This window comes from Notolepis coatsorum (genome assembly GCF_963971535.1).
Source record: "Notolepis coatsorum genome assembly, chromosome: 5".
Taxonomy (NCBI): domain Eukaryota; kingdom Metazoa; phylum Chordata; class Actinopteri; order Aulopiformes; family Paralepididae; genus Notolepis; species Notolepis coatsorum.
The window spans coordinates 100,548,415-100,566,411 of NC_140169.1; the positions used below are offsets into that span (position 1 = coordinate 100,548,415).

Sequence of the window (17,997 nt, forward strand, 5' to 3'; positions counted from 1 at the left end):
ATCACTGTTCTCTGTAGTTTGTAGCGCGCCGTCTTGTGGATGACACAGTAGTGGTGGGCCTGATCTCTGCCAACGATGAAAGGGCCTACCTGGAAGAGGTAGAGAACCTGTCACAGTGGTGTCAGGAGAACTGCCTCTCCCTGAACGTCAGCAAAACAAAAGAGATTATTGTGGACTTCAGGAGGTCGGGGGTCAAGGACTACAGCCCCCTCAGCATCGACGGGGCACCGGTTGAGAGAGTGAACAGTTTCAAGTACCTCGGAGCCCACATATCCGAGGACTTGACATGGACCACACACATTGACAGTGTTGTGAAGAAGGCACGACAACGCCTCTACTTCCTCAGGCGCCTAAGGAAGTTCCAAGTCAGTCAGAAGATCCTTAGGAACTTCTACTCATGTACAATAGAGAGCATCCTGACCGGCAACATCACCTCCTGGTTTGGGAATAGCACTGCACAAGACCGTAGCAGACTACAAAGAGTGACACGTTCAGCCGAACGCACAATTGGAGGGGGGCTTCCCACCCTCCAGAACATTTACAACAAGCGGTGCAAGGGGAAGGCTAAGAGAATTATTAAGGACTCGAGCCACCCGAACAACTGCCTCTTTGAACTGCTGCGGTCAGGCAAGCGATACCGGAGTCTTAAGGCGAGCACAGAAAGACTCAGAAGAAGCTTCTATCCCCAGGCCATCAGGCTGCTAAACGAACAATAATCACTATGCAACAACCATCAAATGCACACAGCACACACACCCACACGCACACACTCACTCAAACAAACAACACACTGCAGCACCCACTCTCCACACTTTAGATCACACAAACACACTTACACTTTATATTTATTGATAAAGGATTTGCACTACAACTCGTACACCTACTGTGAATTGTACCTAAATTGCACCTCGTCCCATTTCTCCATTTCTGCCTTGCACTATATAGTATTGTATATTAGTACACTGCACAGTATTGTATATTGTATGGTAACTACGTCTATTCTGCATCGAACATTGTACATATGTCTAAACTGAACACTGTGACCTCATTTTTTTTACTTCTAATTTTACTATGTTATTTTATTTCATACTTATCTTGTCTTGCACAGTCTCTGGAGCGCAACAGTAAGAAGCATTTTGTATAAAAGTATTCTGTACTTCTGTATGACAACTATTAAAGAAACTTGAAACTTGAACTTGAAAATGGTTATGCGATTAAAATGTGATTAATTCGATTAATTAATTACAAATCCTGTAATTAATTAGATACAAAAATGTTATCGCCTGACAGCACTACTTAAAATATATCTTATATTATAGCTATGGGTCTAATACACCCGTCGATTGTCAATGAGTTGCTTCCAGTCAACATGTACAAAACGGATTGTTTTTTCATCCATACATTTCCGTTTTATACCGTTTTGAATAGTATAAACATCTGGTCTCAACGTGCTGCCTCTTAGCCTGCAACGTCCCACCGGCGGGACGTTTTTAGGACAATTTGCCCACCGGCACTTTGGCGACCCCTAGTGGCTCGGGTGTGCATATTTTGTAATACAATATATATATCGAATTGAAGGCTTATTTGTTGCCTGTCAATAGCAAAGTACACGGTATTGCGCAAAATGCCACTCCCGACTCTTGGCACAGTAGTTCCGTCAATCTAGATCCGATCACGAAAATTATTGTGGAGGTGGCTTTCCAATGAGTGTGGCTTTCCAATGATACCCCACCTGGGGATGTATGAATCAGGGATCTAGGTGAAAAACTAACAAGCGAAAACAGGAAGAGAAAAACAGCCGAATGAATTGAAGTCTATGAGAAAACTGAGTTTTTCATTGTACACAGTTTACCAAAATCCCTCCTAATCACTCATTTATGAATGGATCTTTATGAAATTTGGACATGTAATTTTACTGAAACATCTGGTGTCAATGTGCTGCTTAATATCTATATTTACTGAAACATCTGGTCTCAACGTGCCGCTTAATGTGACTGAAACATCTGGTCTCAATGTGCTGCTTAATATCTATATTTACTGAAACATCCGGTCTCAAAGTGTTGCTTAGCGTCTATATTTACTGGAAACAAAAGTATCTTCTGGGCATTTGGTTTGATTTGTTGTGACACAAAGTAAAATTATTCTTGAATAAGAATTTTCTGTTCTGAATCTAAATGACAACTTGGAGCTGGGTCACTGCTGGTGTCTAACCCTAACCCTCTGCTGGTGTATTCAGAGACAGGAGAGGAGATAACGTCAGAGTGACCAATCGCAGCCACTCTTATTGTCTGGGACCAAATACGGCCACGCCCCATTCCCAGTAAAAAGTGGGAATCTCTAGAATGGGTTTCGGGCGACGCTGTATACGGAAGTGACTCTCAAGGATTAGACAACACTTTCTGTTGTCAGTAGATGGCAGCATTGGTTTAAAATTAAAAGGTGAAAATGTTGAAAACTACATGAATACATTTCCCAAGAGCGTTAGCACAGGTCACATGTCACTGGGATGTGTCCATTCTTCGCCGTGAACAGCGGTAAACTATTACTGCGACCTCGGTATAGCGACCGCGAATGGTAAACTAATTATCTTAACAAAAGTGTGCTGGTAGCGTTACATATGTTGTCTAAAGGGGGACATATGGTACAATTTAAGATTTTAATGATAATCTGCAAAGGACAACATAAAGCATCGTTAATTTGTAAGAAACCTCAATGAAAACGGTCATATTCGCTATTGTTATGACAATGTGCTAGAATAAAAATAAATGGACGCATTTGGTCTATGTTCCGTTACAGACAAACACACATACACACAGACCACAAAGAGAGAGATAAAGAGAGGGACAGAGAGAGCCAGATGTGTGTGGGATATGAACCTATGTCTTGTAGCTAACGCTGCCGTGCGCCTGACACACAGATGGTACCCCCCCCCCCCCCCCACGCCCCACACACACACACACAGACACACACACAGATACACACTTCTCTGCAGCTGCAAAGGCTTAGGAATGGCCTCTCTCTCTCTCTCTCTCTCTCTCTCTCTCTCTCTCTCTCTCTCTCTCTCTCTCTCTCTCTCTCTCTCTCTCTCTCTCTCTCTCTCTCTCTCTCTCTCTCTTCTCTCTCTCTCTGTCTGATCTCTCTTGGTGTTTATAAATTCCTAGGGCACTTCCTGTGGGAACACATGGCATCAATAACACACACAGACAAGACAGACAGACAGACACACATAGAAACACACACACACACCGATGCATTCTTATGTCCCCTGCGTCATGCCGTCCCACGACCTCTGAGTGTGTTCTTCACGCTCAGACACCCCCAGGCGTGTGTTCTTCTTGCACTGTTTGGCCCTGAGCATGTAGTCTTTATGGTTATAAATTCAGCTTCCAGGATCGAACCCAGGGCACTACGTTGTTAGAAGAGTGCTTTTGACCTTTACACTACCTAACCCTAACCTTAACACTCTGTTAACCATAACCGTTACGCAAACCATTACAAATAATCTTAACTAAACTGAATCATTTCAGGTAATTAACATTACATATCTCTTGTTGTGGAATTAACACAACATTATGCATACTTTTGACAATAAATAAAATCAGAATTTGTTCTTACTTGCTTGCCTGGGTAAATAAAGGTTATAGAAATGTAAAAAAATTAAATAAAAAAAAATATATATATATTTTTTGAAAACCGATACCGATATTTTCCGATATCACATTTTAATGCCGATATCGGCCGATAATATCGGACATCCCTAATCTTAACCATAACTGCTAAGCAAACCTTAAAACTAACCATAACCGTCGCAGCGCATTTGCCCTCGTTTGACGGCGTCCCGCTGTTTTAGTGTCTCTGAACCAATATCGGTTGAAATCTAAGATGGCCGCAGTCTGATTGATTTCGGGTTATAAGACCAAACTGCCAAAGAGCGTCAGTTTAGAAAAAGTTACCACCTCCGGTTTCGCCTCCCGGTGACCGAACCAATCACCTCTGACGGTGAAAACTATTGACAGTTTTTGAAGCCAATGAAATTCGGGAAATGGCGATATCCAGACGCCTTCGACGTCTGCTGCGAGTGCCAATGCATTGGTGCCAATGGCCATTTTGGATAAACATACCTATACATACCATTAGGAAAAAAAGGTGTGGTATTGTTATCAACTTTGGACCTGTACTAGATAAGACTTCAGGCTATGGCTCCATTGTGTTTTCCATGCTAATACCTCTCAGCTGGAACCTGTAAGAGGCATCTAATTGCAAAATAATTCAGACGTAAGTAAAGAAAACGTTTATTTCAGTGTATTCAAACCTCTGTAACTCTATTACATTAGCACTCAGAGTGATTCTAGAGAGTTTAGCGATGGGGGCTGGCCTGGGTCCTTCGGGGCGCATGCGGGGGACTGGTGTTCGACTCTGGGGGAGGTCTGGTTGGAGCCTTTGGCGCCTGTGGCTTCTGCTGTGTTCCGGGGGTCCCGGTGTCGTCTCGGACCGTCCAGATCCTGTGTGTCTTCTCGTTTGGCCGCTGTTGTGTCTGTGGGGGCGTGGTATTCGCCGGTTTTCCTCATGGTGGCGGGGGCGCCGGGGGCCGGAGTAGATGGAGCGGCCTGCGGGGGTGGCATTCCCATCGCCGTGCATGGCGGTGTGAGTGGCGCGCGGGCTGTTTGTGTTTTCCTTCGTTCATGGCGTGCTTTATCGGGGTGTGTGTCTTGGATGGGGATGTGGTAGGATGTGTGAGGTGTTCGGGGGACTGACTGTTCCGGGGGGGTTCACATGCCTTCGAGCAACATTGTACTATTGTACTTATTTTATGCCTATTCTTAAGTCTACATGTTTACATTGCACTACTTTTATTGTCTTTTATACCTATTCTTATGTCTGAAATGTATCCAATTCTTTTAATTTGTGTGCTTATTTTATGCCTATGTTCATTTTTATACTAATTGCTGTGGTGCACTCTGGACTGAGAGTACTATATAGATAGTTATTAATATGTATTATTGTTATATTGTAGAAATGTGTGCATTGAAATAGTCTCTACTACATTGAAAATGAGGGTGACCTCAATTGTAATTTTGAGAATAAATAAAGGTTGATGATGATGATTCTCCCTGTTGTGGAAGAAGATTCAGAATGTTTCCTTTCAAAAGAGTCCAGACTCATGCGTGTGCATAAATGGTTCAAGAATAGCATGTGCATGTGCATAAATGGTTCAAGAATAGCTTTCAAATTACTTTGTATATGCGGAAAGGAATTTATACACATGATTAAGGTTCTCTATGCCTCACCGTCAGCAATGATAATGACTCTTCCGGTGTTTAGATCTTCCAGACAGGGTTGTCCTCTGAGCCCTGGACTAGTCGCGTTTTCCCTCAAACCATTGATTGAAAACTTTATTAACAGATTGCAGAATGGGTACAGTACAGTACAGCTCAATACATACAATTGTTAAGGGGATGCAGACCAGAGAAAGACTTTCGTCTTGTTTACATCAGGGTCCCCCATTTTCAATTCATCATAACATATATGACATAAATGACATACAGATAGACAGTACTAATACATCTATACATTTATGACATTCCAGATTTGCAAATACAGTACTGTTTGTGATACGAAAAGAGTCCAGAAAAGAGAGTATATACATTTGACGTAGAAACTGTACATTGGAGGAGGTTGGGTAGGGGGGGGGGGCACTGTACATTGGAGGTGGTTGGGTAGGGGGGGGGGGGGGGCACTGTACATTGGAGGTGGTTGGGTGGGTGGGGGGAGGTTGGGTAGGAGGGGTGGGTGGGGGACACTGTACAACTGTACAAGCAAAACTGTACATTGGAATATTGACAAGACCATACTTGGTAATTTACTGTACATTGGAGGGGGTTGTGTTCGGACATTTACAGGGGCCAGTTTCGAATTGCAGTCTCCCGTAGGTGTTTTTTGAGAGTGTTTTTGAAAGTGGGTAGTGATTCACATTCCTTTACAGCTTTGGGTAGGGCGTTCCACATTGATGTGGCATAATTGCGAAACGTGTTTAGTCCCTTGTTTGAGTCGAATCTGGGTTTAACATGATTTGTGGAGCTCCCTCTGGTGTTGTGATCGTGGTATTCACTGACCTTTGGGAAGTATTTTGACATGTACATGGGTACCTTGGTCGTGTAGTGTATCTTGTAGACCAGGCCCATTGCAAGTTGCTGTACTCTGTCGTCTACTATAAGCCATCCTAGGTTGTCAAAGTGGGCAGGGGTGAGGTGGGTTCTAGGAGTAAGGTCAAGCAGTAGTCTGACCAGTTAGTTTTGAGATGTTTGTCATTTTGTTTTTAGCGCCTTTGAGGTGCTTTGGTACCATGAGGTGCAAGCATAGTCGTAGTACCCTTGAATGAGTGCTCCTGCTAGAGTCTTCAGGGTATTCTTGTTTACCAGAGAGGAGATCCGGTACAAGAATCGAGTTCGTTGGTTGACTTTTTTTATTACATTGGATGCCATTTTGTCACAGGAAAGATTTGCCTCTAGGATGGAACCCAGGTAGGTAATATCTTCTTTTCTTGTGACAATATTGTCACCCACTGTAACTGAGAAGCCGTCGGTCTTGCTGAGTTTGTTATTTGAACCGAAAAGAATGGACTCTGTTTTGCCCATGTGTAATGATAGTTTGCTATCAGCGAGCCATATGCAAATTTTGCCTAGTTAGCCCAATTCATTAGACCAGGGGTGTCAAACTCATTTTCACAGAGGGCCACATCAGCATTATGGTTGCCCTCAAAGGGCCAAAGACTGTATACATGTTAATGTAATGTAAAATAAATGTAGCTACACATTTACATATTGTTAAACATGGTGTTTCTGTATTTATTACTTATTCAAGTTATACATATTGCATATTCATTTGCATAAATGTAAAAATATATGTTAGCTTATGTTATTTTAACAAATAATTTTAGTTTATCAGACTCCACCAATCAATGATTAAACCATTCAAGTAAATAACAAAGAAGAATATCATCAAATACAAGCTATGACATTAAGTTTGTTCAAAACCTTTTTGTCACAGTCAAGAGGGGCAGAACTAACAACTGTGAGCTGCAAAGAACATGTGGGACAGATGTAGCAGATGTTACAAAAACAAATGGCTGCACACAACCTTGCAGAGGCCATACATCCAACTAATGGAAGATAGTTTAATTAACTTTAATTAACAGATTGCAGAATGGGTACAGTACAGTACAGCTCAATACACACAATTGTTAAGGGGATGCAGACCAGAGAAAGACTTTCGACTTGTTTACATCAGGGTCCCCCATTTTCAATTCGTAATGAAATTGCTATTATGTGTCTGCATGAACACACAACTGTAACTGTACTCAAAAATAACAAAATAAGGGTTGTCTCAGTTCACAACTATATTGGTCATGTTTTGGGTGGGACTTGTTTGCGTCCCTACAGCTTCTTATTCAATTGAGCGAGATGCTCGGTTATGTCACACAGCCAGTTTGCATCTGACAGTTCAGACAATATTTCTTCAACCCTTTGTTACCTATTCCACCTGGATCTTTTTTGTATTTTGGGCTGTAAAATTGTCAAAGAATGTCTGAGGAGTAAGTGCTTTTGGCTTTTTTCCTTTGTTACCTCAGATGTTCAACATGTGTAAGAATGTGTAATAACTAAGGCTGTCAAAGTTAAAGCTTTATTAACGCATTAACCCACAATTATTTTAACACTGCTATTTTTTAACCCAATATTAATGTAAAAAAGAAAAAAAAAAAAAAAAAAAAGGTTTTACCTGAGCTCTTGGGGGGCCACATCAAATGACGTGGCAGGCCGGATTTGGCCCGCGGGCCGTGAGTTTGACACCTATGCATTAGACAATCAGAAGAAATCGCCCCTATAATAATCAATGAGACACCACACAAAATGTATGCGGATGACTAATTTTCATGGAAGATCCCTTCCAATCAGCCTCAAAGTTACTTAATATAATTGATGACTTCTGTAAATTATCCGGCTTCAAAATGAATTGGCCCAAATCAGCTTGTTTACCTCTTAATGAGTTGGCCAAAGCGGTGCAACTACCGGCTGACATCGCCATAGTTGAAAATTTTAAGTACTTAGGCATAGAGATCTTTCCCACACTGAATTCTTATTGTTTTGTCATTATTATTATTATTCTTGTTATTATTGACGTTGATGTTGTGTTGTTGTTTGTTGAAAAAAGAAATTAAATAAACATTTATAAAAAAAAGAAAAATTACTATGCAATCGACAGGCGTTTTATGCAAAATTTGCAGGACTACTAAGGAAAACTAACCCTAATCATAACCGTTAACCACTTAACCTCTTAACGTTCGGCGGCCGGGCTGCGTTTCTCCCGATCATTCAATACATTGTTAAACCTCCGGCCGTTCGATCGCCACCCCTCTCGACCTATTGCGTGCTTCCAGTGTACATTTACATGACGAAATATCCGACGAGCGTCATTTGACAAGCCATTCGGACAAGTGACCACGTCCAATTGTGAGCGGTCCTGAACGGACCAGTCACCTTTGATGGCGAAGATTATTGACCACCGTTGTAGCCAAGGAGCGTCTGCTCCGAAAGCGATCCCAGACGAGCGCTGATTGCAACATTTACATTCACATTTACATTTAGTCATTTAGCTGACGCTTTTATCCAAAGCGACTTACAAGTTCTGTACGACAAGTCATCAGGAAGGGCACAACTCTATCAGCTCGTAACAATGTTCATCAAAGTGTTGAATGCTACAGTGTACGTTAGTTTATTAGGACAAGTGCATGACAGTAAGGTTAGTTAGGGTTAGATTTGAATTTTTTCTTTTATTATTTTTTTTTTTTATTATTTCAGATAATGGTTGAAGAAGTGCGTCTTTAGTCGAGGGCGAAAGATTGGACGGGTTTCGGCTGTCCTAACTGGGGTGGGTAGTTCATTCCACCATTGTGGGGCAAGGACTGAGAATAGGCGACTTTTCTTTGATGACCCTCCCGGAGGCCAGAGCTCGGATAGGAGTAGGTCTGAGGAGAAGCAACGAGAAGCAACGAGAAGGGGGCAGAAGAAGACCAACAAGTTATTTGTGTTGACTCGCACGTCTGAATGAATGGAAGCGGGCGGCCATTTTGGATAATCACGCTGAATTAATGACACATTACAAAAACCTTTGTAAAACACTCATATTCGGTGGGATTTTTATAAACTTTGGACCTGTACGACTATAAGACTTCAGAACCGTTATGTTTTCCAGCTCCTACCTCTCAGCTGGAACCCAAAAACAGGCCTCTGGCAACAAGTCAATAAAAAAGTAAGGAGCAAATATTTCATTTCAGTGTGTTCAAACCTCTGTTTCTCTGTTACATTAGCACTCAAAGTGATATTTATTGTGTAAGAAACGTCAGAAAGTTACCTTTCAAAAGAGACCAGACTCATGCATGAGCTATAAATATACAGTATAATAAATCTCAAATTACTTTGGGTATGCAATCGTCAAAATAAAAATAAAAACTAGCCCCATTTTTGCCCGATCCTTAACTCATTGACTGCCGGGGATTAGCCTTGGCCCTGATTAGCCACTGCCATGCTTTAAAAGATAGGAGTGAGTCACCTTGTTTGTAGAGCTATAACTATAATATAGTTATATAGCTATAGCTATGGATACAATACTATGGCCCATTTGACATAGAGTATCTATCGTTCAATATGTGAAAAATAAATAATTTTTTCATCCATACATTCCCGTTTTATACCGTGGTGAATATGAGTATGGTTTTAGATTGGTCTGGGGTAATTCCCGAAATGCTGAGCAATAGCCTTATGCGTGTATTACACTAGAACCGTTGCCGTTTCTTGCCTGGACCCACTATTATTCTCAAATCAAATCTATATCATAGGTATTATGTTTCATCATGAATGCATGAAAGGGGGGAGGGTCGTTTTTTGATGCTTTGATCGCCACCAACGGCATACGTTGTGGACTAACGTTACACACACACGGTCGGATCACATTGAAGACATGCTTGGATCAACGCAAGATTGATATCATATAGCCCTTACCTTGACTAGGATGTACCCCAAAAAGAATATTCCAATTATCTGATTGCCATTCCAAGTATTGATGTCCATCGTGTCGCCAACATAATCCACCACACATCATGCATCGGGACTCGGGAGTAGTTGATTATTCTCAATCCGACCATTATAAACGCTGAGCTTGAGCAAAAAAGAAATTACCCGGACCCATTAGATCGACCGACAGGCCAAGATACAATGTTTAAAAGGGTGCTCGATACCGCCGCCTGGGATGATCTGGCCGGTACTGCACCCTCGGCGTCGCAGTATGCCTTCTACCAGTAACATACGGGTCCCTGACATTGAATAGGATATTACAATCGAAAAAAAGGAAAAACAATCAAATAACGAGTATACTCGTTGGCGTTCAACGATTGGCGCCCAATAATGAGTCTACTCGTCGTTGGCAGTGAATGAGTTAAGAGGTTAAGCAAACCTTAAGACTAACCTTAACCCTGAACATAACCATAACTTGTTTGTGTGTGGATAGTGTAGTGGTGAAAGCAGGTACTACCGCAGTGACTTGTTTTGTTTTGAGGTAGCGCCCCCTGCCGGTAGAGCACCTCAACTGCACCATCATACCTGCATGTTCTTTTCACGCAACATAACCACTTATCATGATACTGACACACTATCCTGTAGTGGACCAGCGGGCACACACACACACACACACACACGCACGCACGCACGCACGCACGCACGCACGCCAGCGTTTCCGTTAGAACATATTCGTGCCGGTCTGGATGTCCTGCAAGATTTCTATCCCCGGACATATTCGAGAAATGCCGGTCAGCCTGGTTTTCCTTTTTACCGGCTGAATGCCACCATCGGCGCCAATGTTAACGTTAATATCGCCTAATCTATGTTTTAAATTATGGCTATGTGTCTAATCTGCCCATCGCATTATCAAAGACTATTTTCCAGTCGGTGCTGTCAAGGCTGTTTATCGCGTCGTTGCCGTTTCAGAGCAGTTAGAAAAGCCCCCGTTTTCAGATAAAAAACAGCTCTTTCTGGAGCATTCTATGAAAATAGTCTTTTAGTGGAATATTCCACAACGTTGATATTCGTCGGCCTTTTTATGAATCGTTTTCAAATAAACGCTAGATGATCAATATTATACGTGCACGCAAGCACATTACGGCCGCGCGCGGATAATCGCCCTGTTGATTTCCTCTCGGACTTTTAGTGAAACCGAAACAAGAAGACATTTCACAAAACAGCTTATAACTTCATCAAACTTACTCTGATTATCCTACCACTGATAACATAGAGTCCTTACCTGACATCAGATGGTATCCAACTGGTATATTCCAATTCCTGATCACCATTCGAAAAAATCGATACGTGTATGGATCCAACGCGATACTGTAGAACCTCATGATCAGCGGGGATCTGAGGTTCCAGAATGAACTGTGTCACTGGTAACCCTGGCTGGATCAGTGAACTGGAAAATGTGGATATAATGTCGCACCTCAGCCAGGAGAATTAAACTTTCCACTCGGGCCTGAACGCTCGACATTTCTGTTTCTGTTTTCTTTCACCACGGCATCAGCGGTCTCTGTGGTGGGCAGACAGACAGGCTCAAAAAAAGAAAGAAAAAAAGATTCACATCCGAGCGGCGCCATCCGCGCTTTATCAGCGTGAAGCAACATGTAATGATTGTTTTGTTCATCGCATAGGCTATTTAATTTGAGCCTATTTTAATACAATTCAAATAATAAAATTGTGCTTAGAGAAATTATTTTCACCGGACATTATGACCGGAGATATTTAAATATTCGGACTTCAACATATTTTGCCGGTCAAAAACCGGTAATTACCGGCTAACGGAAACGCTGGCACGCACGCACGCACACACACACACACACACACACACACACACACACACACACACACACACACACACACACACACACACACACACACACACACACACACACACACACACACACACACACACACACGCACACACACGCACACACACACACACAATCTCTAAAAACATACACAAGAACAATGGCACACAGACTTCAATTCTATCAAGTTGTGTCATGATCTCCCTCTCTCTCTGTCTCTCTCTGTCTCTCTCTGTCTCTCTCTCTTCTGCTAGAATTAAATATAGATTTTCTCTTCAGCATTATCAACACTAGTCTGACAGCAAAACAGCCATATCATGCACACACACACACACACACACACACACACACACACACACACACACACACACACACACACACACACACACACACACACACACACACACACACACACACACACACACACACACACACACACACACACACACACACACACACACACACACACACACACACATAGATGTTAGCAGCTAATACGTGAAGTCAGTATTAGCATTTACCTATCATCACTTAATTTTTTTTTTATCTTTATACTGTATGTAAAAATGTGGGCGGCTACGTGGCGTAGTGGGCAAGGCGCTCGCCACGAATGACGGAGACGCTGGGCTTGCCTGTTCGAGCCCAGCGCTCCACATTGCTTTCAGTTTAGCTGGTCGTTCATACTAATACACATTGGCCGTATTAGGGGGTGGGAAACTGAGGGGTGGGGATCGGGCGTTGTGGACAGCGACTCCTACAGGTCGGTTGGTGCGCCTGCGCAGTAGAATCAGGAAGTGTCGGCGGCAGCATGAGCCTCCCACGCGTTACTCCTCGCCACTGAGAGATCGAGCTGCGCAGGTGAAAAGATGCGACTGCTGTTACCTCAAGTACCGGAGGGGACTTGTGCTATGTATGACTTAGTCCACATTGCAGCCGGCTTGTGGGAGGCAAGAAACGTTCGTGACAGGGGAGGGTTGAATTGGATGATACGAAATTGGGATGGGAGAAAATATAGAAAATGGGAGAAAAAGTGGATCAAAAAAATACTGTATGTAAAAATGTCTTTCTCTCTATTTCCGTGTCTCTCATTGGCATAAAAGTTACAAGAACAATTTAGCCAATGGGCGGCTAAGTGGCGCAGTGGGCAAGGCACTCGCCAACAAAGCAGGAGATGCTGGGTTCGAGCCCAGCTCTCAGCGTTGCTTCCGGCTTGGCTGGTCGTTCATACTAATACAATCGGCAGTATTAGGGGGGTAAGAAAGCCAGTGGGTGGGGAATCCCCACCCACTGGGGATCGGACGTTGTGGACGGCGACTCCTACAGGTCGGTTGGTGCACCTGTACAGCAGAATCAGGAAGTATCGGGGGCAGCGTGAGCCTCCCACGCATTACTCCTCGCCACTGAGAGATCGCGCTGTACAGGTGAAAAGATGCGACGGCTGCCTCCTCGTGTACCGGAGTGGACACGTGATGCAAGGCTTCGTCCACATTGCAGCCGACCAGTGGGAGGCATGGTCTAGCAACGTTCGAGACAGGGGAGGGAAGAATTGGATAACACGAAAATTGGGATGGGAGAAAAATTGAAAATGGGGAGAAAAAAGTTTATTAAAAAAAGAACAATTTAGCCAAATCTGTCAGTTGCTAATTTGTCCAAATATTAGCAACAGAACAATTCACTCAGTAACCATCTTCTCAATTACATTTAAACAGATAACATGACACTGTGTGTGACTCTCTCTTTTTGGAATTACTCACTCACTCACTCACCCACTCTCTCTCTCTCTCTCTCTCTCTCTCTCTCTCTCTCTCTCTCTCTCTCTCTCTCTCTCTCTCTCTCTCTCTCTCTCTCTCTCTATATATCTCTGTTTTTGTCTCTCTGACAGGAAGGATGTAGCACCTGACTAATTTTAGCCTCCTAAGGATCCCACACACAGCACCTGTTGGCGGTCATGTGTCCAGTGTCTTTGAAAAGGACAGAATCATTGATCAGTGACCCAGAGCCTTTCAGTTGCAGTCAGATCAACTCATCTCAAAGCAGATATTTAAAAACTCTCTTGATATTATTTTTATTCAGTGTTTTAACAGATACAAACAAAGCACACAGGACAGACAAAATCAAGACATCACAGCGACAAACATTTTAATATATATACCCTCCCAAAAAAAAGGGGGGACAACCAGTCACTCCTTCGTGTCTCTTACCAGTATTAGACATAGACACATCAAATCAGAGATTGAGAATATATATCTATAATAGACATTCAGTCCACATAGTCCAGTTATAGTCTTTGTACAAAATACCATCAGGTCATCAAGAGTCCCTTTAGTTGATGCCTATAGAGCAATGAGCCGAGGGAAGAAACATCACACAACAAACACATAGCAAAAACAAAACACAAAAAAATAAACAGTGCTCTATAAGTTCACATTGTTTTAGATATCTACAGTATATATTGTATATAGTCGTTTGTTAGTTTTAAGATAGATAGTCAAGAAAAGGTTGCCAAATGTCTTTAAATTTGCTGGGTTGCCCTGTGTTCTCATAGCGTATTCTCTCCATGTGTAGCATATTAATGAGTTCTGTCAACCAGGTTTGGAAAAGTGGTACTGTTTCTTTGTTCCACAGCATTAAAATGCATTTCTTTGCAATTACCATGCCATACTGTATAGTCTGTATCTCAGAGTAATTGAGTGTTGTCATATTATGTGACCAGCCAAAGATAGCCACTATTCACTATTGGGTCTGGGGGAAAGTCATGGGTGTAGATGTTTGAGTAGCATTGGAACATCTCACTCCAGAACCTATGGAGCTTCGCGCAAAACCAGAAGAGGTGACCCAGTGAGCCCTCAGCAGATTTACATCTGGTACAGAGTGGTGAGACTGAGGGGTATATTGAGTGCAATCTTGTACAAGAATAATGAAGTCTATGCATCACCTTAAATTGAATTAACTGATGTCTGGAATTAATGGAACAAGAGTGGATACTGCGGAGGCCCTCATCCCAGGTCCAGGTGTCTATTGGAATGTCCACCTGGATATCTCTCTCCCAGGACCTCCTCAAGCATTGTGTAGATGGAATATAGTGTTCTGTAAATGAGTCTACAAACTTGGATATCAGGCCTTTGGTATTGGGCTCTGTATCAGTCATGAGGGAATATATCACAGCAACTGGTGCATAAGTTTCAAAATTTGGAATATTTAAATGAACATAGTTCCTATATTTAAAAACTCTAATATCCCTTTCATATCGATGTTTTGTGGTTACAGGCAAGCTCATGATGCATGATGATGCAATGCATTCTCATGCCCCCTGCGTCATGTTCTCACGCCTGTCCCACAACCTCTTCATGCTCCGTGTGTTGGGCCCTCAGCACCAACTGTGGTGAACAGTATACAGTACGTTTGCCTGCTGGGGATCGAACCCAGGGCGCTACGTTGGTAGGCAAGTGTTTTTTACCTTGACACTACCGAGTACATTCAACAAATAAGTTATGTATTGCATTATGCTGATGACACTATTGTGTATTGTATTATTCTGATGACACTATTGTCTATTGTATTATTCTGATTCTGTACAACTGACCATTGAGAACTTCCAATTTTCCTTTAATGTCCTTCAGGAAGCGCTAATTAATCTGCCTAATGGCTAATTAAAGCCATGACAGAGAGAGAAGCCCTGGTCGATGTGTTGATCCCTATGTGCCCGTTGTGGGATCATCCATGGTCCGACACTTCGCCATTCCCAAGGCTGATACCTCCTGCTACCCTGGTACTATCGTATTGGACGTCAACATAACCACCAGGTCACTGCTCACCAAATATCCCTCAGCTAAAACAGTGGTTGTCCATGTGGGAGCAAACAATATAAAGGTAAAAGACATTTGAACAGCTGAAGATGGATTTCAACACGCATTGGATTAGTGCGGCTGGGTGGCGTAGCGGAGATTGCGCTCGTCACCAACACAAGAGACTCCGGTATCGAATCCCAGTCTCAGCATTGGCTTCGGCTTGGACCGGCCGTCATACTGGCTCATTTGGCAGAGTCAGCGGGTGGAAGTCGATGGGTGGGGATTGGACGTTCTGGACAGCGACCCCTACAGGTCGGTTGGGAGACGCCTGCACAGCAGAGACAGGAAGTGGCAAGGGTAGTGTGAGCCTCCCATGCGTTACACCTCGCCACTGAGAGTCCGCGCTGGCAGGCGAAAAGATGTGACAGGCTGCCTCCTCGTGTGCCGGAGGGAACACGTGATGCAAGGCTTCTATCCTCTCTACAACCGACCAGTGGGGGGCATAGTCGAGCAACGTTCAAGACAGGGGAGGGGAGAATTGGATACACGAAATTGGGATGGGAGAAAAAAATTGAAAATAAGGAGAAAAAGTGGATCAAAAACACGCATTGGATTAAAAAAAAGAGAAAACAGGACCCATCTCCTCCCCATTCTATGGGACACAGCATTTAGCCATGCATATACATGCTCTGAATGTGTGGTTGAAAGGCTATTCCTGTTCATTGGCGGTTCTGTATGTGGACAACTACACCACTCTCCGATAGAGGATAACTTTTTCTCAGACACCGTTTGCATCCAAACACGGATGGCTCTCTTCTCCTCGAGAGATATGAGTCTTGCCGTGAAATCCTGTGCGTTCTGTCCATGCGATGCGGTGAGTCCAATCCGTACTATAACCATACCATGTAGCCTTAACCTGACCACTATAACCATACCATATAGCCTTAACCTGACCACTATAACCATACTATTCCTTATGAAGAAGTATAATTGTATTTCCATCATGTTCATCGCTATGATGATGGTATGGACAAAAAGTAGGCTAGACTACTAGTCAGTACTTTAAACTTTACTCAGCAGGTAGTCTACACAACTTCAGACTTTACTCCGCAGGTAGTCTTCTACACAACGTCAATCTGTACTCACCAGGTAGTCTAGGTTATGTAGCCAGTTTGAAACCTCTCAGAGCACCTGAATCCTGCTGTGCAGAGAGATCTGCCGTCTACAATGGGTTTTGTAGCTATGTAACGCATTTCACACAAACACACACCCACGCATGCAGTCGTGCACACACGCACACGTATACATACACACACACCATATAGACAGGTATCAGCCTCATGTTAAGTGTCTTTGCAAGACAAATAGATAGATAGATAGATAGATAGATAGATAGATAGATAGATAGATAGATAGATAGATAGATAGATAGATAGATAGATAGAGAGAGAGAGAGAGAGAGAGAGAGAGAGAGAGAGAGAGAGAGAGAGAGAGAGAGAGAGAGAGAGAGAGAGAGAGAGAGAGAGAGAGAGAAAAGAGGAGTGATAGGGACAGAGAAAGAAGAAAGCCTAAGAGAGCGAGGGGGGGGGGGTGAAAGTCAAGGCTACAAGTCAAAAACCCTAACTTTACAACTTGAGGGAGACAAAAAGAGAGGCCTGGACAGAGAGAGAGAGAGAGAGAGAGAGAGAGAGAGAGAGAGAGAGAGAGAGAGAGAGAGAGAGAGAGAGAGAGAGAGAGAGAGAGAGAGAGAGAGAGGGCATGAGGGAGATGAAAGTCTATTTCCAGGTTAATAACACAGAACGTACCTCTCTGTTGAGCCAGGCAGCATTGCCATAGCAACGCCGTGACGGCCACACCAACACACAGATGCTTCATTTCGCCGGTAACTCTCTCTCTCTCTCCTCTGTTTCACTCTGAGAAAACTCCTTGTCTCTCTTCTCTTCTCTTCTCTCCTCCTTCTCTTCTCTCCTCCCTCTTCTCCTCTTCTGTCCCTGGGGGTGTCGGAGGGGCGGGTCAGTCCTGGAAACAAACCTCCACTTCTTCTTTTTCAACTTCAACTTTACTTTGAAACTTCTGCAGAAAGCGACCAAACAACAAACAAACTAAACAAAGGATGTATAGATACTATATAATTACATATTCACATTAATATCATGACTTCACAATCACATATATACTATATATTTACATATTCACATTAATATCATGATTCACAATCACATATAGATACTATATATTTTCATATTTACATTATATCATGACTTCACAATCACATATACTATA

The 17,997-nt window shown here is 42.9% G+C and overlaps 1 protein-coding gene across 1 annotated transcript in view; it reads right to left on the reverse strand.

The window, feature by feature from the left end:
- The window catches only part of lama2 (laminin, alpha 2), a 384,202-nt gene extending 366,549 nt beyond the window's left edge, over positions 1-17,653 (reverse strand). Inside the window, 1 exon segment of the mRNA XM_084314199.1 lies at positions 17,520-17,653. Coding sequence (XP_084170325.1) covers positions 17,520-17,589 — 70 coding nt within the window. The 5' untranslated portion in view covers positions 17,590-17,653.
- Between the last annotated feature and the right edge of the window lie 344 nt (positions 17,654-17,997).